At 42.1% G+C, this 27,291-nt stretch overlaps 1 protein-coding gene across 1 annotated transcript; it reads right to left on the bottom strand.

Moving 5' to 3' along the window:
• On the bottom strand, positions 1–26,064 carry tgfb2 (transforming growth factor, beta 2). Its single transcript, XM_036587455.1, has 7 exons — positions 24,775–26,064; positions 8,795–8,958; positions 6,162–6,294; positions 4,038–4,148; positions 3,552–3,717; positions 3,288–3,441; positions 1–2,351 (listed from the first exon to the last, which is right to left on the bottom strand). The coding sequence occupies exons 1-7, from the start codon at positions 25,118–25,120 to the stop codon at positions 2,193–2,195; spliced, it is 1,233 nt and encodes a 410-aa protein (XP_036443348.1). The 5' UTR covers positions 25,121–26,064; the 3' UTR covers positions 1–2,192.
• Between the last annotated feature and the right edge of the window lie 1,227 nt (positions 26,065–27,291).

The following is a 27,291-nucleotide window of genomic DNA, read 5'->3' as shown; positions in this document are numbered from 1 at the left end:
TTCCCTTGTAACTTAAATAATTTATTTACCACTAGAGCACCACAACAATAATGTGTTACAATACATCATAGTGGGTCAACAACATCAACATCATCATCATCATAAACAACAACAATAAACACAGAGGTCACTGATCTGGTCCTTGAGGACCCCCAGCCAGTCCATGCTCTCTTCCACATCTCTCCATATTTGAGCCAGGTTAGCATTCGACAGCCCTTCCATATCTGGCTCAAGAGTATTGGGAATCGGAATTAAAGTACAAGGTGGACTAGCCAGGAGTTTTGGAGGACGGGATTAAGAACCCCTGCTCTAATGTGACAACGCTGGCGCCTGCTTCCACTTCCATTGTCATAAGGAAGTCCACTGGCACTACTGCCCTAAAAGTTGAGGGGTATAGTGTCACTTACGCATCATGGGTCTGTTGGTGGAAATGATGGTTCTACATTGATCTTATGAATATCTTCTGGTTTCCTGTCCCAGAACTGCATAAAAGGGCAATATTTATCAAGAAGCCACATCCTGTCCTGTCATTAACAACATTTTGACACGTGTCACATGGGGGAAGAAATAACTACAAAATAAAAACAAACAAACAAACAATAAAAAGGTAGAAGTAAAATACAGTCAGTGCAATTCGTTGTATCAAAGGATCTCTGTTCCTCAGAGAGGAATCAAAATCACAAAAAAAATAAGGGCTTTGCTCTTGGATTTGAGCGCGGCGCAAAGTTTCCCGATGGTTTTGTGTTCCACGGCTACTCCAGTACATATGTAACAAGTGGCCTCTTGGGCCAATTCATGTCACATGTTGAAACAGGCTCAGCTGGATGTGCTCGTCTCTTACTGACTCCCATTACTATAGTGAGACGCAGACATTGCGCCAGACGTCTGCTCTACAAGCCTCCAATCACTTAGCCAAAATCCTTCTGCTGTCTTCCTGCCCTTCCTCTGACACAATACCCTTCCCTCTCCTCTCTATGACACCTCGTCACCTGCCATGACCCTGCTCTCTGTACCATTCTAAACATGATTGTGTTGCATCACTTGGTAGAAGGTTGACATCAGTGTACCTGGTCAGTATGGGGTGATAAACAGAAGTACAACTGCCTTAACAAAAAAAATTCCCAAAGAGGCCTAAAGGAAACTATTAAAATGTGCTGTTGGTGCTTCGTGTCCTTCCTAAAAATAAAACTGCCCTTTAGGGATGTGTATGTGTGTGTGCATGTGGAGGTCAGTGTTTTTGAATTGTGACAGGTGTGTATACAGTATGTTCTATGGTGTGTATTCATGACTGATTTGTATTAGAAATGCATAAACAGAGCCAACTGTTGCATTTAACCGTATTTACCAATCACTCCCAGTGTCTCCATGGTTACACTTCCCCCACTTTCAGAGCTCTTCAACAAGCAACTTTGTTGATCATTTTTTTTACTATGATAATCCCAAACACTGGACACATCGCGAGGCATTCTTCACACCTGCTGCATTTTAAACTCCCAGCCAGTGACGCTACGCAATCCTGGACATGCTTGCTTTGTGGAAGTAGCCTGTTCATCTCTCATTCATCTCCAGCCATTCAGTTAAGCTATTTTCGGTCCCCTTTTGTCTCTCTGTATCCCTTTGACAGGAAGAACATGCTCACTAACAGTCCTGGAGTCATTGACAACCTCCAAGAACCAAATCCAGCTTTAAAACAACAATAAAATCAACTTTACTACAGTTTTTGAGGGATGCACAGGTAAAGAAAGAACAGAAAGATAAGAAGTGTTTGCTGTAACTGCTTGCTGAAATGAAGGATTCTCTCTTCTACTTCACATGTAGACACATCATGTGCTTCCAGTGTTTGCCATACTCGCGTCCTGGTGTGATAAGTGTGTGAGATGAAACGTGCTGACGGCCATTTTTCCCAGCACACGTGCACACACACACCCACACATACACACACACATACACACACACAAACACACACACAAACACACACGCACACACACAAGTGCAAGGCAATGACTGCATGCATGTCTGGGTATTCTGTTTGAATGCATTTGCTGACTATAGAAACACCTTTCCATTCCATGATACCCTGTCTGCACAACTTTCTCTACCTGCTTGTGATTGCATTTAAGTTATAATCTGTGTGTGTATGTGTGTGCATGTGTGTGTGCCTGTGCGTGTGTGAGTGCAGCTGTAGCCAGTTCCTAGCTGCATTTGCAGGACTTGACGATCATGTTGGAAAGCTGCTCAATTTTGGGGGTCTTGCCAATGAAGTAAAGGATGGTAAGAGGCTCCAAGTCTTGGGACACACAACATGGAGAGGCTGACGCTTCTGGATTTATGGTGTTATATAGACCAAGGACCTGAGAGAGAACACAGGAGACACCATCATCTCTGACTCCATCTCAGTTTATAAGGTACACTTATTACATATCTATGCTATGCCTAGAAACACTTCTTTCTGAGTTACTGTTGCTAGGTTGGACAAATTTTACAGAACGATGGCAAAAACCATTTAACCTAATAAGAGTTTTTGTAAAAACTGTGTAATTCATTTCATATTATATTAATTTTGCATGCTTTAAAAAGTCAAACTATTGGGATAAGTTTTTGTTGTGTAATCAAGCTAATAATAGTATGATGTTAAAATTGGTCATTGTCGTGTTTCAGTCAGCTACAACAAAACAGTCCAGCTCATTTACAACAAATCAGTATAACTTCTCATTAAGCTAACCAGGATTTTGTCCAATGTTCTCTAAAGCCCATTCAGAAAAAGTTGCAATGAAAGAACACATTTGTGGGCATTAAGTAAGTGTAACTTATCTCATAACATAAACTCTGGGGACAACCATGAAAAATGTCAGGCTAAATGTAGGTGGGAACATACACTTATTAGAGTGGGAACAAACTTAATTTGAAATTCACATCTTGTGAAGGCAGAGTTCAAAGTAATGGATGTACCATAAGTTAGCATGGCTGAAAAGTCCCCCCATATAACTACAAATAAGCCTGATGTGTGTGCAGAGAACACATTACATGTGGTAAAAATGAACATTACCTCTTGCAAAGGAAAAATAGTTCAGTTAGCTAAAGATAGTGTTTCGCTAGCAAGCATATTTTGCTTGCGTCATTGAATTTGAGGCAGTTTTTAACAGGGTGTACCACTATAGGACCACCACTCATTTGGGTATTATTTGGGTGGTAAACCCACTGAACTAAACACAAATAGTACACAGGAAAATATATAGTTTCTAATTTTACACCAACAAGGTAGGATTTTGGGCTGTGGTTCTTCTCACCTTGCTATGCTGAGTGTCTGCACTCCAGAGATAAGGACACGCTCCGGCACAGAAGTTAGCATTGTAGCCTTTTGGCTCATGGATCCACTTCCATCCAAGGTCCTTCTTGAAATCAATGTAGAGTGAGCGCAGGCAGCAGTTGTCCTGGACGTTCCTGTGGAATGCAACAGCTGATTTATTATGGTCCAGATGCATGCAAGCCGGGCTTATGGTAAAATGGGAGCGTTTCAGATATGTACTTTCTTGGAGGAAAAATGGCCTGACCTGGAGCAGAAAGCAGCGTCCAGAGCTCGTTTCTGTCTGTGGCTCCTGTGTTGGGACTCCAGGCGATAGGAAGGAAGCAGCATGAGCAGCAAGTGTGGAGACTGGCCACTGTGACGGCGCTTTTTAATCTTCAGATCTCCACTGTGGATGAAGCTATCATCAATCCCTGTCAAGTATCCCCACCAACAAAAACTGATTAGCCAAGCCAAGAACTGAGCACGCTGACAAAAAGTTGTTGCATTTATTTAACAGTTATGCTATTCATCACAAGTGTTTTGATCAGATAGGTGGATTTGGAAAATTAGGTTTGCTGGTGTGAAATATGAACATGCAGAATATGCAGAGCATCTGCATGATTCTCTTATTACAGAGCTGGAAACCTCTGCTCCAGAAAAAATCCACTGAACTCTGAAGGAAACAAATGGCGAATTTTCCCCATTTCCTCCTCCTTTTCACACACGCACACATTCCCACACCCCAACCCACCTGCAAAGCGGGCCTCCAACTCTTCGCTCTTGTTTGGGATGATGTAATTATTTGACGGCACAAACGTGCAGCAGGGACAGTGCAAGCTGATCTTGAATCCATTGTTTCTGTCTGAGGGGAGAGAAGGACAGGAAAGGAAAAAAGGCAGTCAGGTCAGCTAATCTACTGCAGATCGATGAGCTCACCCTGGCGCTGGCACAGGATGCAGGGTGAGTAAGACAGTGATAGCTCACTCCCACTCTCGCGCTCTCCTCAGCCCTGGGGAGGCACAGCCACATCCACCAGTCTCCCCACTCCCGCATTCATCACAGCCATGCAAACAATGCTGACTAACTCTCTGTGCACTCGCTGCTCTCTTTCTCTCTGGCACTAGGTAGACTCCTAATGCTCTCCATTTGTTATTAAGGCAATGAAGTGTGCATGCACAGAATATTGCTTGGGCTTACTTTTCAGACAGAGTGTTAGTGTTACTTTTTATTTCTACTGGATCTTTGGTGAATATTGGACAAACTTGACTTTAAGACACAATTCTTTCCTCTGCTCTGACAATTCTCTCTATTTACTTGAACTCTGTATATTGTATATATGTTTTTTTGTCTTATAGAGCTTATTGGTGGAGCCTGACAGATGTAAGACTTATGCTTAATATAAATAGAGAGTTTAAGAGCTAAATATTCAGATATTTGATAACATAATTTGATGTAATTTCAAATAGTCAAAAATAGGGATTTCTTGATCCAGTTTGTTTGTCCCTAATCTGATGCAAGTACTTTAATATTGAGTATCGGCCGATACTAATCAATCTTTGTTTTCATAGTTTATACAGCCACATATGTTAGGCTGGCAGTAAAATTAGTAAAGTGAAGTGAAGTGAAAAATGTGCTGGGAGTGTATTTTGTATGGTTCACTCAAAAAGCGTTAAAGCCCCAGAAAGTAGACGAAATGTAATCGCTGCATGCTCACATTTTCCGTGCCAGCGTTTAGACGAAACATGGCTAGCTCAAACTCAGTCGAAACACTGGTGCTGCAGTATTTTCCTATTTCACTGTAAAATGATTCCACAGTTGACATTTAGACCACTTTGTTTACTTCTGAAAATGTGCCTCAATTCTGCAGGTTGTGGTTAATGAACTTTTATGTCATCTGCCTGACAGTGGGTAAATATAACTCAAAAAACAAGAAGTATTTTGACATCCCTATTCAAGAATAAAACTGACCCTAATAGTTCTAGTCAAACCAACCCTTACTGAATGCTATGACTGTTATGTGTCAAATATGATTAGCAGTAGGGAAGCACCAAGATGGGACTGGTGGGTCGCTATACAATACTTTTCATGAACGTACTGATGCCAATACATAGTTTCATGAAATATATCAATTGAGACTAAATTCACCGGGAGTAGCATTACAGAGAAGCTGGACATTTACTTCTGTAGGGTTACAAATGCAAATGATTGAATGAATAAAATGCAGACATTTTAGCACAGTAGCTTATTGCTTAAATGTTCTGCTCTTTCAGAACAAATCGTTAATCAAATATCAGTTTAAAATATCAAATCTAAACACCTGTCTGATGTTGATACTTTTTTGTAATACTAATATGATTTTGACAACTTAATTGAGAGTCCTCAACTATAAAATTTCTTAAACTTAAATATACAGCAGAAACTCAAAGGCTTAAATAATATTAATAGAAACCAAGACCCTTTATAACTTAACCTTATAACTACATTATAAAGACCATAAATACCATGAACTCTCAAACAAAAGCCCTTAATAGTACATCTGACTTTGTTCAAAATAGCATGACATTCCTGTCATGACATTCATGTGGTTTACTTATATAACATTAAAAAGAGGCCATTGCCTCTTATCGAAGGTAAATCCCTGAAACTATTGGACTATTTTATTGGCCTGCTGATGTTTTGGCTGGGCTCTATTTTGTTCTAGGTTCTTTGAATTAATAATGTTATTTGATCTACGAACTTAGGCGTATGATTACATAATACATTGGCGAATAAAGCATTTTCTGAATTTCTAAAGCATGTTCCTCTCCTTTTCTCTTTACACACACACACACACACACACAAACACATACACAAACACAAGCATTCTGTTCTTTACCTCTGTGTAGCAGCCATTCACTGACTGCCTCGGTAACATCGAAGGACAGCCACTCTCCCTCCGCATTGGTACGCACCACCTTGCTGTCGATGTAGCGTTGTGTGGGTGATGTGAGGTCTTTATGGCCCAGGATCTAGCAGGAGGAACAGGAAGTAGTTAGGCACCAATGGCTCACAGCCTCCAGACCATCTCCAACCCCTCTTTCCTTTCCCATTCCTGTAGTGTCCCAGTGCAGGGACAATTCAGGCTGGCCCTCTGCCCAGCAGTAAAAAGCCCCAGTCATACACAGTACAGCCACACAGGTCTGGTGAAGGACCCCCCTGGCCCCATACACATCCTCCACCCCCTCCTTCACCTCCTCTACCCCTCCTCCTCCCGTTGCAGGCTCCCTGATCGATTAGCCAGGTCTGGGAAAAAAGCTCGGAGGAGCTGCGCTGGCGGAAACAGATGCTGGCCGGAGCACGCTGTTATTGCTCTGTCCTTCATGGCTGCGTGTTTACGTTGGACCACGCACTCCTTAATGTGTAAAACACTGCTCGGTCTGCAACACTCAGAGAAGCTCAGCCTGCCTCACCTCGCCTCTATGGCAAATGTGAGACATAAGGCTTACACTAGGCCTCAGAGGCACTGGAGACCTGAGCAGCCCACAGTTGGAGCTACAGGCTTCTGAAGGTGAAACTAAGGCCTCTTATCCATAAACCCATGTAACAACTGAGCTTTGGGACCTGTAGTTTGGTTACGCTAGAAACAGTTAACAGGAAAAAACAACAAAATTGAGAAAACCAGTAATAATGTTCGTAGAGCATAATCAAAAACAGGATCAAAATCACTCCAGAGTAAAAACTTTTAAAATGTGGCTAGCTGATTTATAAAGTTATAATTTCATTCTGGTTATTCATCCTTTATTGAATAAATGTAACATTCTAACATTGTCAAAAGTTAATTAAGTGTTAAAATTTGTTCTTGTTTTCAATTAAGTTCTGTGAAAAATATTGTGCATTTTCTGTACAGTTTCCAACAGTGTTTACACCACTACAGGTACTTTGATACAATAAAGTCCACTAACAAGATGAAATGACAGCCTCAGAAAACTGAAGACATCAGAAACGGACCAACAAATAAGAAAGAGATGAGAAAAATGACACCTTCTAGTTTCATCTGAAATAGCCAGTCCATTTTTGCCTATTTTTAAAGCTTCCAGAGGAAGACAGTCTAAAATATGTTCTACGCTGAGCAGAAAAACTTTTGGGATGAATAAGCATCACACAGGCTAGTGTCAGTGAGGGAATTCGAGCCTGAAATAAATGCTCTCTCTTTGCACTTCTGTACAACATACATCATCATCATCTGTGTGTTAGCAAGAGTGAATCCCAGCTCAGCCAATGTTTACTGCACCTGTCATGACTGCCTCTGGGCATAAACAGCACTGTGTGGAGTGGCCCAGAGAGGGGCAGGAGGCAGGTGGGAGCCCGACACCGGTGGGCTTTTCACTCAGCCCCCAAGACCCTCCACACTCTAAATCACAGCACAGCATTCCACACACACTTCTCCCCACACACACATAAAGAGAAAGCTGATCGATGGGCTGGCCCACCTGCTGTAGCCTATGGTCCCCACTATGCAAATAAATGAACAGATGGAATGAGAGAGAGAGAGAGAGAGAGAGAGAGAGAGAGCAGAGATATTTTAAGTTGAAGGCTGTTATTCAGATTAGTGGTAAGTGTTAGCACTTTACATATGGAGAAATGAGTCTGAATGAATCAAGAAAGAAGAAAAGGGCGGACGTTAGCATAGATTTGCATTGATATTAGCATAGTGATTGGGCATACGTACTAGAACAATGATGTGTATATGTAGGTATACCCACCTCTAAGGAGACTGGTTTACCCTACACCCACCTAAAATAGCAAGAAATATGTCTGTGTCTATGTGTTTTGTGCTTGATTTTTGACCGTGAGCAAAGAGTGCAATTTTATACTCATCTATTCACAAGTCATAGCCACATTGTCTGCTGTCATTCCTTTTTCCCACCATGTGCTACAGTCACTGACAAGACTTTGTAATGCTAGCCAGTTAGCAACTAGCTAGCCAATGGCACAATGAAGCAAACATATTAAATAAAGCGAATGCATCAAGGTACATTATTTGATTTTAGGAAAAAGCTTTAAGCCAGGACTGATGACATCATCACCAACAATCATGATAAATCCAACAAATCAGTTTGGTGTGCTTTTGTGGTATGTGGATGTAGGTACAATAGGATGGGGATTCCTTAGAAGGCACAGTATACCCAGTTATCCAGACAACAATACACCACTGAGCAAGCAGAAACAGAGAGCATGTGGGTAACCATTAAAACAGCAAAGGGTAAGCAAAAACACACTAATGAAATAATAGAACAAGTACAAACACTAGTACAGTAAACCACCAGTGCCACACAGTGAAAGACAAAGGGGAGACAGGGGCTATACAAGCACAGATAAATAGGTGCAGAAACTGATTACAGGCAGAAAGAGCTTAAGTGATATAGAGTCAAATCAACGATACCATGAAAGTGGGACCTTCATGGTGACTAAGAACCAAGAATTTGATAACAAGGTGGAATAAATACTAAACTACTGCAGATGGGTCACCTGATATAGCTCAATGCGCTGTTCAGGCACGCGGGCCTTTGGGTTCTGTAGCCGGAAGATCCTCAGCTCGGCCTTCACTAGGTTGGAGGCATTCTTCTCCATGGAGCTCACGTCAAACCTGAGCCGTCTGAAGTAAGGGTTGTAGTGGTTTGAAGAGATGACATCTGTAAGACATAGAGAAGCTTTGTTATTAGCAACCAAAGCCATTGTCACTGGGTGTGTGGGGCAGAGATGTCAAACAATATCAGCACATTTTTCAGCTTTTGGCAGGACTCTTTATAACAGTGACCAGAAGCTGCTGCCAAATAACTGGGGTTACAGAAGGAGCCATATGGTGGACAGTTCAGAGCGTTCCAGAAGACCTCTGGATTACACCTGCAGCACACATCTTATCACTTATTCAAAGGGGGGTTACTTGGAGGATGTTGGAATTGATGTCGGATTGCCTGATTCATAACATCTGAGTTTATTTCAGAAGGAGCTCATGAGTAAAAACTAAGACGTGATGTTACACAGATATTTTGACATGACACATTAGGAATAGGATAAGGACGTTTTTTTGACAGAGGCTAATGAACAGGTCATGATATCCTGTGTATCATAAATAAATCCCTCAAAATGGGATGTTTTAGTAAACAAATCAGAGGCAGCTGGGGTAAGGCCCCACTCCATATGGTGCATGTACGAGCCCAGTAGTACAACAACACTCACGTAATACTCTAAACCATGTGTGGCTGCTGTGTGATTTGACAGGGTCCTGTATACTGCAATGTGTAGTAATAGTGCTCCCAGAACGCAAACTAAACATGCCTTGAATGGTGTGATGAGAAAATTGCTCTGCAAATGAGTGATAACTACCAAAAGCCAAATGCACTACTATGTGATTTATGACATATAACCACAATATTGGGCAATTTTAGTTTTCTAAAATAATGCAATATTTGAAAAACAACACAGTTAAAAGTTTACCCAGATAAGCTTTTCCCAAATGTACATAATGTCTTGCAATTCATTACAACACAAAGGCAGGAACTTGTACAGATAGATACCCCATAGGGAGCTTGAGCCCGTGCCCTTTCACTGTCACACTGTACTTGGTCAGCGTGTATGATAATTGTGATGATAGCCATTCTTAAAGATATGGGAATAGAGCTGGTAGGTCAGCTCAAGTTCAACAAGCTTCATTGGTCCTGGTTGCCCCCTGTAGTGGTGTACTGACTAACTGTGGGGACTTCACCTCAGTACTGCCTACCTGTCATGAATGCATGCATCACCAATCAAGCACTGAGAATCTCTTGTAGTAGTAGTAATATAGTGTCACACTGCATAAGGTGGTTGTTCTGAACAACAACCAAACATAAGATTGTCAGTAAAGGTCATTAATAACTTGTTAAACCAAGCTTTATACCAGGCTCTGCAGAGCTCTTAAATAGAGTTACCGCTCACTATTTTGTAGTAATGAGAGAGTGTAGTGGGTAACATTACAGCATAAAGGATGTTGGGGTTCCATCCCTGCTCTGGGATCTCCTTGTGAAGAACTCAACTAGGTTTGCTCACAGCAGTCAAAAAGTGCACATTGTTTTCAGTTATATCAATATCGCAAAGGAATATATCACAACAATTATTAACAAGTTATATATTGTGCGCTGTGATGGACTGGCGACCTGTCCAGGGTGTATCCTGCCTTCCGCCCGATGACAGATGGGATAGGCTCCAGCACCCCACCGCGACCCAGAAGCATAAGCGGTTTAGATAATGTATGTATGTATGTATATATTGTGCGACCTTAACATAGTACTGCTGTCGGAACAAAACCATGTATCTCCATTTTTGTCGTTTTTCAGTTTTTGACATAATTTGAAACTACCTGTTGCCCTTTATATTGTGTGTAAATTACATTATCATTGCACCAAAAGAAATGGTCCAAAATAACTTGGACAAAAAGTCTGGTTCCATTGACTAACATTAACAGTAAAATATCTTTTTTCCTTCTCCTGTGAAGTTACTATTTTGGAGAAACAAAGTTTTGTTCCAACAGCAGTGATAATCATTATTGGCATTAAAGAACTAAAACTGCAACATCTGAGTCTAAGTGATCACAGCGCAGTTTATTAGGAGCAAACAAAGCATAGCAAGATTCTACTCATACCACAACATGTGTCCCTAACCATGTGTGAGCTGTGTTCTTATCATGCTAGGACAGAGAGAAAACATGTGTATGGCTGTGTGGGCTTAGTAGGAGTCTGCTCAGCAGTGTCGGACAAGGCCCGAAGCCCTAAATTGATGGCTGTTAGGGTGCGCAGAAGCCTGGGATTAGGGAGCTGCGATGGTTTGTTTAAAGAGCCTACACAAGCAGGACGTCCGTCCAGAGAAGACGGAGAGCGATAAAAATGCTTAGCAGCTGCTCCTAGAGCCAGCATAACTGAAAGAACAATCAGAGTCTTCAAGAAAAAAACATTTACCAGCTTCTACTTCAAGGCAAAGAAATGTGTGTGGAATGAAGTAGACTGAGGTTGCTGTGTCCATGCATTAGCCATGTCAGAAGCATTCCTCAGCAGGAGCGTGGTGCCTAAACCATCAAATATTGCACAGGGCAGCATTTCCGGAGGTAATGCATGGTTTGCTGTTACTCCTTTGTGGTATTTTGTCACCACATCTTTTCAATGGAAGTTTCACATAAACTCTGTATGATGTGTAGCGCAGAAGATCAAATGTCCAACAGAACTTTTCTGATCACAGAATAGGGGCCTAACAGATGTAACAGTTGACTGACAACATCAGATAATTTTGACACCTTGTGAACTTTCCATTATTAACGAAATGCACTTATTAAGAGTTTGTTCTTTTTACCCATTAAAAAAAAAAACTCTGATATGAAGAAAACTCTGTTTAATGGAGCAAATGAAATGAAATCACCTAATACAATTTTAATCTATCATTACATTTTCATATTCGCCAGGCCATAATAGAGATTCATTTCCCTAAATCAGGCTTTTGCTTAGTCTCTCTCTCTCTGTCATGGATGATCACAGTGACAGGGAGCCAATACTAACTTTTCACTCTATGACCCGGAGGACAGATGGGCCAAGACTAACGAAGCTCTTGCTAGCTTCCTTCCCATCCATCAACAGAAAAAAGTCACACTTCAAACTTCCAGTGGGCCAGCTTAAGGAGCACAGTTTACATAAACTTCTCCCGAGCATCCTGCCTCTATGAATGACTCTGCTGTGCTCAGCTCCACACTGGAGGCTTTGAGCTGAGAGCTGCCACAGCAAAGCCACGCTGCTATGGTGAACACACGCTATTGTGTGTTTACACACAAATTACGTCACACGCACATACGCACAGATGATGTGACCTCTAATCCTAATATACCACGATTTTCCTGTCACACTCCAATCCACCAGGGAATTTGGGCTGACTCAGTAAGTAAACCACTGATTTGCTGAGGTTCAGTAGCAAAGAGAAGAGTCAAACCACACTACCACTGATTTATATGAACGTGACACGAAAATCATCCACCACAACTGGCGCCACTGTGGGCTGAGCACACGCTCACTCTCACTCAGAGCCGGATTAGGACACTCATCCTCACGCAGTGATGTCACACCAAGCAGTGAGCTCACGCTACGGGGGGCTCATATTGTTATGCTGTAATAAAAACCAAAAATATGATGAAGAAAAGGAGCAAGCAAGTATCTTTCAGAAGTCAGTACATATCAACTCTGCACTGGCTGAAACTTGCCAATTTGCAAAATGACAAATGTAGTAAAGGAAACTAACACTACCTCTAAGAACGCTTGCTTTATGATCGAGAGATGGATTGAATGTGATCTTTTACGTGCTTATTATTTCCTTTTAAGGTGCTGGTGGTGAACAGCAGCTCACTTGCTTATATAAGGACTCTGATAGCGCTTTGTAACCTTATTTGTAAAACCACAGCTATAACTAACCACTATCACACCAGTGTTCAGATGAGGAATGAGATAGTGATAGTAAGAGGGGGAGCTTTGACACAATGCACTTTCTACCTTTCTGAAGGAAAATGGAGCTCATTATAACTATAATCCAGTCATTTTATTGTAGCAAATCAAAGGGGTTCACAGATGCCAGTCAAGATCATTCTTAATTATGAATGCTCCAAATATGATTCAATACAATTCAATTCAGGATAGATTTATTGGCATGGCTGTATTGAGCACAGGGTTGCCAAAGCATATAGGTTATAAATGAACATGTTCATAAGGCGTAATACTACAGGTAATGTTAAGGTAATTTAAATAATAATAAGTAATAATAATACATATCTAACTTCTTTTATATGGGCAGGTGGCTGATAAGGACCACTGTGGTGGGAGTGGAGAGTTTCTTACACATTGCCTCTCTTGGATATTGGATATTTTTCATCAAGAGTTGCGTGCCCTTTGCCAAGAAGAATTTCTCATTTTTTAACACGTTGAAATGATTCTTGGCTTGAATGTACATTACAGTAGTGCAAACGCCACAGACAAACCTTCATTCATTTAATTTCCAATCAAAATGGCCATTAGGTGTAGGTTATTCATTTTTCAGGGGATATTTTCAAAACTTCACCGAAAGATATCTAAAACATGGAACCCCTAACAACCATGCAAGAACCTAGTAGACAACCAAAACTGTCACTATCAGACATAATTTATCATTGAGAGAGAGGAGAAAATCAAGCTCCACTCTTGATTCAGATCTGAAAAATCCACAGGTGTTTCTGTCCATCCTTCCACTGTAAGAAGTCAGCCTGTCTAATCGCAATTTTTTGAGATGATTACAATTATTAAAGCTGACTGCAGTCATTTTCCACAGTCGTTAGATTTCACATATAATGCTACAGCAAACAAAATGTGAATGGGATGTGTTGGGTTGAGGCAAATAAAAGTAAACAAAAGAAAGCAGTAAATTCGTTCATTGAGATGTGTGATGAGCCTTATGAAAACAACAAAAAGTTCTAACTTCTAACTTGGTGCTGTAACATGTGAGGACAGCCCAGAGTAATGTTTGTTTATATTTTTACTCTCATGAAGATCATGTAGCTTTGTTAAATATTTTTGCTTTTTTAATGATGCCAAAAAAAGGCCAATTTGTACTTAATGGCCATTTTGGCATGGTAAAGAACCACCAAACCTTAAAAAATGTTCTTCACACTCACACATCTCAATTACAAAAAAATGTTCTTTGAAGAAGCATCTATTTAATGGTTCTTCAAGGAACCAAAGTTGGTTCTTCTATGGCATCGCTCCAAAGAAGCCATTATGGCACCTTTATTTTAGGAGTGAAACTGCGCTAGTATTTCAAAATTTCAGATGATGTTTTTCTTCTTTTTGAAATGCATCAAATCTGTGCGGGACTCAGTCCTAAGGTCTTTCAGATGTTTCCTTGGAAATAGGATACACCTAAGCCTTTTACAGCTTCACACATTCGCCATCAAGCAAATTTGTGAAGTTGCCAAAGCACTGCGAATAATTATTTCAAGTTTACACATGTAGAACATACCGGCATTTGCACATGCCCTCTTTTCACGCTCCCCTTCATAAATCACTCCATCTCAGGCCATTTCAAACATTTGGCTAATAGATCTTGAATGGCTTCCTGAGTGAGCAGCACTTGTGATGAACAGGAGGAAACTTGTACTCACAGCCATCAAACACGAGCTTCCTTCCTGAAAGGGAAGGCTGAAGCTCATACACACACATGCCTTTCCCTCCTCTTCCTGCTTGGCCTGCAGGCCTGTATGCAGTGGCAGCAGTAGATCTGCGCTCGGCCTGCTGATAATCAGCGACCGCCACTCAGCCTACGCTCAACCAGCTCCCAGCTAACACATCTCCACACCAGCAGCCTCACCTCGTTCACCCTCTCAGCTATGCGCTTACACACAAACACACTCGAGGATATGACATAATGTTTGTTTCCCCGCAGATTACATGCATACTAGCGGAGGAGCTGTTTACCCTAAACAGGACATGCATCTTGGAGGCATTACACTAAATAGACATTTGTTCTGGCACCCAAATGTGCCAGACTCAGCCCAGGAATTTGCTCCCAGTGTCCTTTGCTTCTCTGCTGACCCCAGATTTGTTTCCTGCACTGTGGATTCACTCCAGAATGTCCTGCTGAACAGGAGTGTGTGGGCTTGAAGGCTGGCCTGCTTTCTCAGTGACAGCACTGTCTGTCCGTTTGTCTGTCTGTCCTTGCAGATATAAATACTGTTGCTAAGCAGGCCGTCAGCCTTTCACAGTGGAAATGCAGTGAGTTAGACGGGCATTTAATGGAGAGATGAGATGGCACTCAGATAAGGTTACTCACACATAGGCAGACGCTTACACAGGTACATGTACATAGACATAGACACACTAAAACCAAATAGCTATAATAAGCCTAGGTCATTTTTAAAAATTGAAGGCAACTGAGGGACGCCTTTTAGACTGGTTTTAAACGCAATTCGGACATGTTCTGCCCATGTTATGAATGAAATTGGTGTACAAGCCTCAGTATATGAGCCATATGCATGGTTAAACACAAAATGTGCTTCTTTTTCCCATGCATATGCATTAGAGGGAGGGCCATGTAAACATGTGCGGATCATGCAAAAAGTGGGTGGAGCTATTACATGTGTTGCTGATTATATAATCTTTTCAATTTACTTTGTTTAAGCAACTCACAGCAGCCAGTTTTGTGTCAATTTTTATCCACCTTTTTAAATCAGGCGTAAATTTGCCTGATTTTAAAGGTCTCCAAAGACATGTTGCAGAGGGACTTTCTTTATAAAACACAGTGGTTTGACCACGTAACCATCAGAATAACACTATTTATACTCTCATGACCAGATGAATGCATGCGAGAAGATGTGGTGCAAAATAAGCCATGAAGCACATGATAAAGAATATGTTATTGTTTTACTCTATTTTCTTAGCCGGTTTAAAATAACACCACTGTAGAAAGTTTTGGTGGAAAAAAAAATCTTCATTTTCATCTTTCATTAACTATTTTGTCTCCAGCTAGTTGATGGCTTCATTATTTCTTTTAAACTCTGTGGCTCATGAGCAGTTAGAGGGTGGGGCTATGTGCAGGTTTTGTAGTAAGCTGCAGTCTTAGTAAACAGAATGTTAAATGTAGGGGCATTTTGGACACAAATTGCAGACAGATCAAGGGACATTTTGCACTCACTCATATGCACATCTGGCCTACTGTTTTTTTTAAAGGGCATATTCCCTTTATTATGCTTTACTATATCTGTGTCTTCCCAAGTATAGAAATACAAGTCACACATACACACATTTTCAGGCTGTTGTGTAGAACATTGTAATGGTTTTAGATTTTAGTTGCCGTGGAGACCGAGGGCATGACATGTGGCTTCAATAAAAAGCTGCCATTAAGGATCTTATTTATGAGGAGATATTAATTGCCTTGGTTGTTACAAGCAGTGAAATACAAGGAAAACATCCAAACGTTTGTTCGATTTCAAAAGACGTTACTCTGATTTACGACTTGTAGAAATTACCGGATGCAACTGTTTGCTACCTCAGAGTCATTTTTACCACTCGAAAATGGAAACTGAGACCAAATATTGGTAGCGTGGTGCTAAAAGCTCCAGGACGGGGAGTAGGAGGGAAAGTATTTGACCTACTTTTGAGCATTTCTCACTTCCGTAAGATATGCTCTTGGATTCCCCCTGCTTCCTCTGCAGAAGGACACTCTGTTCTCTGCTTTGCACACTTGTGTAAGGGCCAGAAAGAGAGAAAGAAGAGAAGGTGAAGGTGGTGACCATACGGAAGAGTGGTCAGATGGACGGGTAGAGGAGCTCTCTGAGGCCGGACTATTCTTCCATTAGTTTACGTGGCAAGACTGGAGAGGCTGAGAAGGTTTCTGGCTGAGTCAAGGCCTGGAGCTGCTGGAACTGGATCCAGACTTACCAAAGAGAGCAGCAGGAAACCGGTGGAGGAGTGGGAGTGTGAGGAGAGAGAGAGGGAGAGAGAGAGAGAGAGAGGGAGAGAGAGAGAAAGAGAGAGACAGAGAAAGGAACGGCCAGAGAAGGGAAGGAACTGGAGAGGGGAAGGAGAGATGGAGAGAGGGAGAGAGAGACAGTGGGAAAGAGACAAAGAGAGAGAGAGAATTTAAGACGGAAGAGCGCTCCCGCCTGTGTCATTCCCTGCAGACGCCTCCGCCCAGCCCCTCACCTGCCAATAGCAAATTGAAAACAACTCTGCACATAATCCCTGGGAACTAAAAATACCCAGCACTTTTGAAGGCCCCGTCCATGAAGTCCTGTCAGTCTGCACATGATTCCTTCCCAGCAACAGCCCAACACTCACACATACACATTAATGATGGGGGAAGGAGTTAAGAGATGGGCGAAGTGGAAGGCACTGTTGTCTTGCTGGCATTCTGTACATGGATCCTCTCGACTGTTGTATGGCAACCAGAAAACAAGCAACGGCAATGAATAGCAGTCTCAGTGACCCCGTTAAAGGGAGTGGAGATAGACAGACAAAGTTTAACCCTTTATCGAATTTCTAAATTGGCGACTGTTGCCATAGTTTCATGGATAATTTGCAAAGAAACAACAATGACCGGAAAGCAGAGACCCGAGTTCAAACAGAAGTGTCACGTCTTTCTCTCTCTTTCTCTTTTTTCTCCATGCTATCTGCCTCACTGTGTGCTCTGCTGTCATGTGCTGAACTGTGAAATCATAATAGAGATAAACAATAGCGCTGGCTGGGCTTAGCTTATTCTCTCACGCAGCCTCCTTGCTGCAGCCTCCTCTACGTTTGACTCCATTAATCTTCAGCAGCGCTCCATACGGCTTCCCAGTCCCAGTGTATCCCTCCTGCACACTCTTACTCCTCCAGAGCCCGGAGAGATAGATGGGCTCCAGATCTCTTTCCCACACTGTGCTTTACTTGTGTTAGAATATCGTATTACACAGGACCTGTGCTCTTGCTGTAAACAGTATAAAAGCGTTGGAGGAACAGTTGTTATTCTTTTGCGCTTTCATTCCCCCCTCTCTCTCTTTTTCTCTCTTCTGTAACTCTCTCTCCCTGTTACGCAATAGAGCTTGGCCGCTGGAGAAGCGGCAGCACGTCCAGGTCTTGCGTAAGTTTACTGAGCCCCACTTTTCAACAACAACCCCACCATGCAGAGCCCCCTGAAGCCCATGGGCCGAGTCCTTAGCTTCATCAAAGAGAGAGAGAGAAATAGAGAGAGAGAGAGAGAAAGAGAGAAATGACAGGACAGGGTGAGAGAAAATTAAAAAAAGGGAGAGAAAGATAGAAAAGGAAAGAGAAAGAGAGGGGACGAAAGATAGAGAGTGACAGAAATGGTGAGGGACAGTGAGACAGAAAGAGAAGAAAGAAACAAAGAAAGAAAGAAAGAAAGAAAGGGGGGGAAGAGAGACAAAAAATAGAAAGCAAAGAGAGAGAGAAAGAGGAGTAGAACGAAAGAAAAAGGAAGAGAAAAAGAAAGGAGGAAACAAAGGAAGGGGAAGAGATACAAAGAGAAAAAGAAAAGGGAGCAGGAGAAAGAGAGGAGAGAAAAATGGCAGGGGAGAAAGAAAGTGAGAGCAAGTGAGGGAGGGAGAGAGAGAGAGGGAGATGAAATTTGATTTAGTATTTAAAAAGTAGGAGTCACAGTAGAGAGTAAACAAATCTGTGACCAGGATGTCCTTAATAAAGCCAGACAGTTAAGGCCATATGTGAAGAGCCAAACTGGTACTTTATTACACACAGTGGACCCAGGGCTACACAACAGAGCCTGCAAGATTCACATCAGAGCCAGGAGATTGCAACGTGCAACACATTACTCCCAAGGAGGAGCAGTTCATGAACCGCGGAGCAACGGAGCAACAGATCAAATACAGTTGTTGGCCGCATATTCCCCCATTACGCTCCCCAGGCCTGTGTAAATAAAATGTTATCACATGCACGTTCGCTCCTTGCGGGTTGCTGGAGATCAAACTCTATTTGTTTCCACTGATATCACACAGATGCACTGAAGTTAGCAGGCCGCACGTTAGGAGAGGCTTCCCCTGACGCAGGCTCATCTCTCTCCCTGGCCCTGCGTCCCACACGCTTGGCCGCGCTGGGTTGTTTTTGGGAGAGCCCCTCCACACCACAGTGTTTATTTACAGAGGGAGAGGCAAAGAGGGGTTCGAGTGTTCTCTTGGAGTCACTAAACATAATCTGTCATGCACACGCACCGGGCTTCTCGCGAAGCTGCACAAACACTGACACACTTCAAACTCTCAAGCTCTCCTTCACATACGCACGCACATGCACAGACAGCTGCAGGCTCCTCTTCATGCTGATGTGTGTTTATAATCATCACTGAAAGCATATTAACAAAATACATAATAACAAAATTACTAACCAACATCAATTATTAAAAAAATTATATAGTTTTAGGGATGCATCTATATGAGAATTGCGGGCCAATGTCGATATCTTTTCCACATCTACCCATGTCAATACTTATATATTTATTAAATGTACAAATATTGCATACAGCTACCTCAAATATACATGTAACATCTATTTCTGTATGGTTACCAATGCAGCAAAAAGAATAAAAAACAGACATTTTAATGCAGAAGCCCAGCATCACCTAAACATTCTGCTCTTCTGGAAAATAATAAATACATCATTAAAGATTGGTTTGAAATATTGGTCAAATCTAAACATCTAAACATACTTTTTAAGCAATTACCGCTGATACTGGTATGATTTTGATATCACTGCGCATCCTTGGTATATTTGCTGGTTTCAGTTCAATAGTTTTCACAAGTACAGTATACCATGTGACGAAGTTCTGACAATAAAATGACGTGAATGAACAATGTTATTTCTTAAAATACAGTTATTTTCCAACTGCCTAACTGAAGCCTATTGTACAATTTAAACCTAGCAAATGAGAAAACTAAGCTGCAGCCTGCATTTAGCAGAAGGTAAGTCCACACAATATGTTGTTTGTTGATCACTGCCTTTGCACATTTGATGAGAAAAGGCTGTATGCATGAGCCCTCTAACAACTTTTTTGTGTGTGTTTGTGAGCACTGTGACCAAACTGAGATGTTCCAAGTGAGTTTCTGTAAATGGTCTGATCAATCAAGGTGTTCATGTGATCCATTAACCAAAATGGTTTTAGTCATAGGCCAGTTATTAATCAGGTTATTAGAGTTCTTAATGACAGAGAATGTGTTGCAAAGCATATTGCAATATGTAGCAGTTAACTTTAATGTGGTATTTTGTATGTCATGTTGTCCTGAAGCGTATTACTAGAGTAATGTTATAAGGAGTTGACCAGAATATTGCACTACTACTTTAATTGCCACTCCAAACACTGGCACTATTTGGGAATACTGCATCTTGCTAATCACAATATTAATTGCGTAAACCTAAAATATGGGGTGCTCTATCAGTATGAATGCTGCGCTGTGTGTCACAGCTAACAAAAGGCCGATAAAACTTCATGGCCCAAAAGAGCCTTCACTTGCTTGGGGCAAGTCTGGCATGCAATACCTGATGGTAAGACATACTTTTGGCATCCAATCAATATGCATAAAAAAAGCAATAACATGCATGGGCCTTACTGTTAAACTAGATCATCATGTCTGTCATCTGTTTGCATTCATGCGATTAAACAATCTGTGCAAACCATTAAACAATTACAAACAACTCAATAGAACAGATTTTTCCAATTTGCCAACATTAGTAATGTTAGAGGATCTCATATGACACCTATTACAGAAACAAAGTGGCAAATTAATCAGCTAATCTAAAGTATATGGCTGTGGTTGTATAAATTGTCCATCATACTGTAATAACCTAAAGTGTTAAATTACCAAACTCCAAATTATGTTTAACAGAAACTAGAGATTGCAGTGATCTGGTACTAGGTTTCAGTATTGGGTTGATATCAGTAGAAAATGCTGGATCGGATATGGGAGGGGAAAAAAGAATGAATGTGATCCAAATCTGTAACAAATCTATCCTGAAATAGCACATGCTCACATTGTGGGTATTTCTTCCTGTGAGGTAGTGGAGTTGAGTAGTTTAAGCATCATAGTCTACTTTTAGATGATCGTCCTAAGTGAAGCACTTAAAAATAGCTAATTTGGTATGCTATCATGCCATCTCCAATGGAAACAGATGAATAAAACCTTACACTTTTCATTAATCTTAAAAGTTCATAACTAGTGTCTTTACAGCTGCTGAGCTTTATACACTGGTATATTTCTTTAGTCTTTATTTTGGATTTTGTTCTAGCATCTACAGTCCTCAGGCCAATTAGATCTGAAAGCGCTTTTTACAGCGAACACTGTTAACAGTGAAAATAATTTACTGAAGTTAGATTTTATATGCAGAGAAGGAGAGGTGCAATTCAAACTAGCAGTGAATAATTTCTGATTACTCCATATGGTTTCTGTTTACCTGAGTTTATATTTGGAGCCTTAGGTTTAAGTTTTTATTACACTAATTGTTGACCTTATAAACCTCCATTAAAATGCTTTTCATAAGCATTCAAATTTGAGTTATTGAACAATTTGACTACTACTTAGCACAACCACAAAAATGTCAGCCTTTTGTGCTCACTAAGTGGTTCAAGTAGGTTTTCGCAATTATATGGAAGTCCTCTTGACAGCTCACAATGCATTCAAGAGCCTGCTTGTGCCTCTTTACTAAAACAAGTTGTAAACCTAAATGGTCACATTCAATCATTTACGCTTTCTCAGTCTAGACGTATGTAATATTAAATAATGGCAATTTTTTACCCAGTTGACCGTGCAAATAAGTGAAAAACACACTTCAACAGCTTCTCAACAGGGCATATCATAACAAATCATTCATAACTCAAATACACAAGCCCCATAAAACGACTGCAGCTTAAAACATTTCCAAGCCCTGTGTTCACGTACTAATACAGTGGCTGCCTTGTGTTCATCTGCACATAGCCACAAGGGAGCTCTATACCTGCCTGCAAGAAACATACATTTACTAACATGTGGACAGAGCTACACCATGCTAGCATACATGCATGGACATTTAATCAGTATACGCCAAGGAAATAACAAATCTGGCCAAGTTTATGCCATATATAATGACTGTTTCTGTAGGGCACCAATGTTTCTGCTTTTTTATGCCTACAAATACGTGACAGAATAATCCATGTATCAAATTGTATGTCCAAGACATACCAAGCACATACAGAACCGCTGATATAGTAGCACAGTGCGCTCACTAATAAAGCACATAATTCAAAATGCAATGAAAAAGACATTGCTGAATGTTCCTAATAAAAGAAGGAAACAGTTGCTTTTGAAAATATTTACTTGGGATGAAATCTCTCTTGCTCTCTCACTCTCTCTCTTTCACACACACATACACACATACAGATAAGAGAGTGTTAGCGGTGCATTGATACATGTATTTTCAGGCTCGATAGAATCAAGATTCGATTTGATTTTTGGGTATTTTATGTGTTAAACATGTCTTTCTAAATATATATTACACTGATTGGTTTTGGCTCAAAAAATATGAATATTTAAAAACAAAAGACTGCAAAGTAGCAATAGATCAACCTCTATTCACATTGGATGGGGGTCCCTCTGTTAAACAATGCATTTTTTTCTTCAACAACATTTATAGTATATATTTGATGGAACAGGGTATGATTTACTAAAGCGAACTGGATTATCACCTTCATAGATAAGCAAGCAAATCAGTTTTTTTGAAAGTGTTTTTATTGTGATTAAATACTGTTTTTAATGTAGCAGATTTTCGTCCATTTTATATTGGCATGGCCACCTTTGTGGTGTGGCCTTTTCTGCCTCTCTCCTTTCATTTCTCATTGCTCACTAGCAGCTAAACACAGAGTCACAGCACTGGACACACAAACAGCCCAAAGTGTCCTAGTTAATCTGACAAGGGAGTTTTAGGAAAACTTGAAGTCTGATAAGGGGGTTTTAGGAAAACTTGGAATCTGATAAGGGGGTTTCAGGAAATTTGATTATATTTTCATTCTGCTGGGCGAAAGAAAGAGGCTGCTGCCCTTGTCCTGTGACTGTACAGAAAAGTGCAGCTATAAACAAAAATAGACAGATCACTGACAGTGGTTTCCATTAAGGACAGCAGATGAAAGACCCTCGAAAGAGACCATGGGGCATACTGACAATACAGTTTTACATTTCACTTTAATTTTTTACTTTTCGATTATCTATAGAAATTATTTCACCTTTCATCAGTAAGTCCTATATGAAAGTGTGCATCAGAGCTGGGGGCAGGGTGTAGGGCAGAGAGGACTGTGCGAGGACTGGGCAGAAGGAAAGGGTGTGAAGGGGGAGAGGGGTGTAGGGCAGGGAAAGCCTCTCTGGTGACTAGCGCTCCACACCCCAGCAACAGTGCGTCTCTACGGCTGGAATTTTCCATGGAGCATGTGGCATAGTGGAGCACAGTGCAGCGTATATGCACGCTGCTGCGCTCTAGTTTAAATAGTGTTATAATGTGGGCCCTGCCAGCTCTCTGTCTCTGGCTGAGCCCCACTCACTCGCTCACTCACTCTCTCTCTCTGCATTTTTGTGTAGCTTCCAGTGCCGTTGTGCCCTGCAGTGCTGCCTGTGAGGACTTCCTGGCGCCCAACCAAATAAGGCTGATACCCTCTGCATTTATGTGTGTGTATGTGTGTGTGTGTGAAAAAGTAAGCTGGCAAACATCAAATCTACGCACAGGAGACCAGACACAGGCACTTGTTCTCGACTGAGAAAAACAAACCATGCTCCTTCACGAACGTGATCTCTCCCTCCGCTTTCACAATCACCTCTTCCCTGATCAGCACACTCACAGTTACAGATGAATAAGGGACGAATCCTAAAATAATCCACCTCTTTTCTCTGTGTGTTGACTCAATATTATTTATACCCCATAAACGCCTTCCAGACTGGGGCTGGCACTGAGCCAAATCTATTCATATTTAGGGTATTTACACAACGGGCAGGGCCAAAGATAATATTTAATGCAAAATATACCTCGGGGCATATAAAATACCACCTAATTTATTTTTCCTTCATGCCATGTACTCACATTTGATCTGTGAGAGGAAAACAATTTCAGAATTAATGGCACAATAAGGGCATTCAATATTATTATTATGCTTACACAGCCCTGACTCTGAAAACATGAATGTGCACAGTAGGCCTGTGTAGGTACACAGTGGCTTATTATTCCAGCAGATGGGGGGTGGAGAGGGGGTCTAATGAAATAAGTAGGTCTTACTTACTGAAACATTGTTGTGGAAATGGCCTGTGTAAAAAGGTTTAGTTAATCCAACACATGAAAGTGGCCTTTCACATGAGGCCTATACTAAGCTCTCTCTCTCTCTCTCTCTCTAGATTGCTTTTTCAGCCAAAATATCGTAATGTGGTGGCATCTCAGCTATGAAAATACATGCATGCCACTGCTTACAGCAGTCTGAAGGACTGAACTAAGAAGTGCATGGAGAGATTTAAGCCAATCTCTGAGGCTCCTCGCGTGCCCCAATCAGACACTAGATTAGTGCGCTCATAGGCACGCGCAAGGCCACGCGCATCCTGAAAATATCCTTTAGCAGAGCTGCTTGGGGGTAAAAACGTGCCCTTTAAGATTTGGACCGGCGACCAGGGACAATATGTTCTCCAAAGGGCAGCGCATGAAGTGCAATCTGTCCATGTGCGCTCATATTCCTACATAATCAGCGTAGCATCTAGTTTTAGCACACCCAAGCCCGTTTATAGTGCCCTAAAGCAATAATATATCTTTTATACCACTGGGAAATCTGTTTGAACACACAAATATGGCCTAAATCCGTGGAACCTCAAGAGTAAACAAAGCACAAGTGCGCTCAACCAGCGCGTAATTCGGTTCCACAGCTTTCAGAACACAAAAAAAGAGAGGTTTAAAAGCATGCGCCCCTGAGGCACTTACTCTCTGCGGGGTAGAAGGGGTGCATGTCGATCTTGTGCACCTCCTTGGCGTAGTACTCCTCCTCGCTGCGCTGGCGCTCGCACGTGGCCGCGCGCTCATTCGCCTTCTCCTGCAGCAGGTCGCGTGTGCTGTTGTAGATGGCGATGATGTCCCGGGACACGTCCTCGGGCTCCGGGTACTCCTCGGGCGGGCTGGTCAGCTTGAGCTTGCTGAGGATCTGCCCGCGAATGGCCTCGATGCGCTTCTTCATGAACTGATCCATGTCGAGCGTGCTGCACGTCGAAAGGCCGCGCGCCGCGGGCGCCAGCTCCAGCGCGAGCAGCAGGGTCAGCACGTACACGTTCATGGTGGGGTGGGGGTCCAAACGCGCCTTTCCTGCCTCGCTCTCTTTCCCCGTTCCCCGTACCCAACGCGCACCGGCCTGGACACTTTTCAAAAACACACACGCAAAGAGTCTCGCAGAAAGTCGCGTTAGAGAAGGCGGGACGCGCGCGCTGCGCTCAGCGGAGAGGAGAAACGCATTGCGCACTAGCAGAGTTTGGGGGGCTATATCGAGGCTGGTTTTTCGGGGCTTAAAAGCGTCTGAAACGTTCAACGGCTTCCCCTGTAATTAGTTCGCACCGGGACATCCAGTCCGCGCGCCGAGACCGCAGTGACAACGAGGATGATGATGAAGATGATGAAGGAATCCGCTCCGGACCGACAGCTCATTCCACGCAGCGCGCGCTTAGAACCGTCCCGCTCGTGGCCATGAACTCAAATTCACGCGCCGCCGCCGGGCATCGCGCGCACGCATACATAAACACACACGCACGCACACACAGGTAGGCGCACGGTGCCGCCCGCGGAGGCTCGCGCGTCCCGGTCAGAGAGGAGAAAAGCTGTACGGTCGAAGCGCGCGCACGTCTGAGACGAGAAACAACAACAACAACAACAACAAAAAAAGACAAAAAACGGGAGCAAACGAGACGCCTCAGTGTCCGTTCAGCGCGCGCGGCCGTTAACGCGCCTCTCCATCGCCTCGAGCCGAAAAGCCAAACGCGACACTCGCAGCTTCTCCGTGTTGAAGAGCGCCAGCACTCACGCGCATCTCCTGAAGGCCGGGGGTGCACACACTCACACGCGCACACACAAGCGCAGACAGAGCGGCAGAGAGATTTATACAGGACGAGCCTCACCACGTGCTCTCTCTCTCGCGCTTTTTCAGCCTGAGGTTGTGGTCATCCCGATCAGAGCGGAGCACTACCGCAGCCCACGGTCACACAGCGAGCGACTCAGTGTAAATACTGCAGCGCCGTGCGCCCGGACACACACGGCAGCGCAGAGCGCCACACTGCAGCCACGGGGTCCTAATGCCGGCAGGATGAAGGTCACTGAAGACACGTTAAAGGAATAGTTTGGTTAAAAAGTCGAATGCAACCAATTCCCCCTCACCCCAGATGTACTTGATCAGTCAAAACATGCTTAATGTACTAAGCTTTTAAACAAAATGTCAGTGGTGGAAAAAGTACAGAGAAACTGTAGCCTGTTTACTGTGTCATAATCTTACTAATTTAAAAGTTGAAGCATGGAGCAAAATATATACTTCAGTGAAGTAAAAAGCATCTACATTTAAACATACCCATGTATGTAGAGGTTAAAAGTAAAAAAAAAAAAAGTTTTCTCTGTCTGGTGGTGTGTGATGAAGTGGTTGTTCAGAGGTACTAGTCCCTCCACCAAGACAAGTTAACGCAGTTGTTGGCAGCTTCAGTTTACACTGATATGAATTTGGATGGATGTTTTAAAAAAAAAAACAAATTTAAATGCATAGAAGCACAACTGATCAGCAAGAGATAACATGAAAAAACTGTTTTTTGAGATTTGCAACGAAACTCTGAAGGTGTAAATGAAACCATAAGAAGTAGAAAGTGTGCATTTACCCTTAGAAATCAAACTGAGTGAGAGTACAAGTGTTCAATTTAAATAATACTCAAGCAAAGCGAAACTCTTCCAAAAAATACTTAAGCTTGGGAACAAGTATTTCCCTCCCTGGTGATATAACCCTACACACACCAGCACTGTGTAAACTGCATCATATACTTCATACACTCGCCTCGAATCCTGTCAAACCAGCAAGTAATCTTAAATAGACTTGCTTAGGTGGTTTCTGACACTGCAGGGCATGACAGAACGTCACACTGCAGGGCATATCAGAACCACATAGAAACATTACTGAACACTTTGATGTGATTGGAGGCAGGTGTGTGATAGTCTAGCTATGCAGTGTGTATGATGTTAACTGGTGGGGTTTAAGTTAAGCTTCCATCCAGAACTATATTATTCTTCAGCGCAAAATGAAAGAAGCAAACATGTTTTGGCTGATCAATGTCACTTGCATTTTTACTCGCTTTAATGCCTCACTGTGCTCATGGAACTTCTAACATTATGGTGTTTTTCTCTCTTACACATGTAAAGTTCTTAATTCACAGGACAGCAAATTTTATTATACTGATTAGAGTTAAAAATTACAGCTCCCAC

Source organism: Colossoma macropomum, unplaced genomic scaffold, assembly GCF_904425465.1.
Source record: "Colossoma macropomum unplaced genomic scaffold, Colossoma_macropomum, whole genome shotgun sequence".
NCBI lineage: Eukaryota > Metazoa > Chordata > Actinopteri > Characiformes > Serrasalmidae > Colossoma > Colossoma macropomum.
The sequence above is the reverse complement of the archived record's forward strand: the minus strand, read 5'-3'. Positions and strand labels throughout refer to the sequence as shown.

Bases quoted from the DNA above. Each gene is read 5' to 3' on its own strand.
- tgfb2 (XM_036587455.1), bottom strand. From the start codon at position 25,120: ATGAACGTGTACGTGCTGACCCTGCTGCTCGCGCTGGAGCTGGCGCCC. The intron at 6,295-8,794 runs GTGACCCATCTG...TCCTCCTGCTAG, and splicing joins AGCGCATTGAGCTATATCAG to ATCCTGGGCCATAAAGACCT. The intron at 4,149-6,161 runs GTAAAGAACAGA...CTCTCCCCTCAG, and splicing joins TGAATGGCTGCTACACAGAG to ACAGAAACAATGGATTCAAG.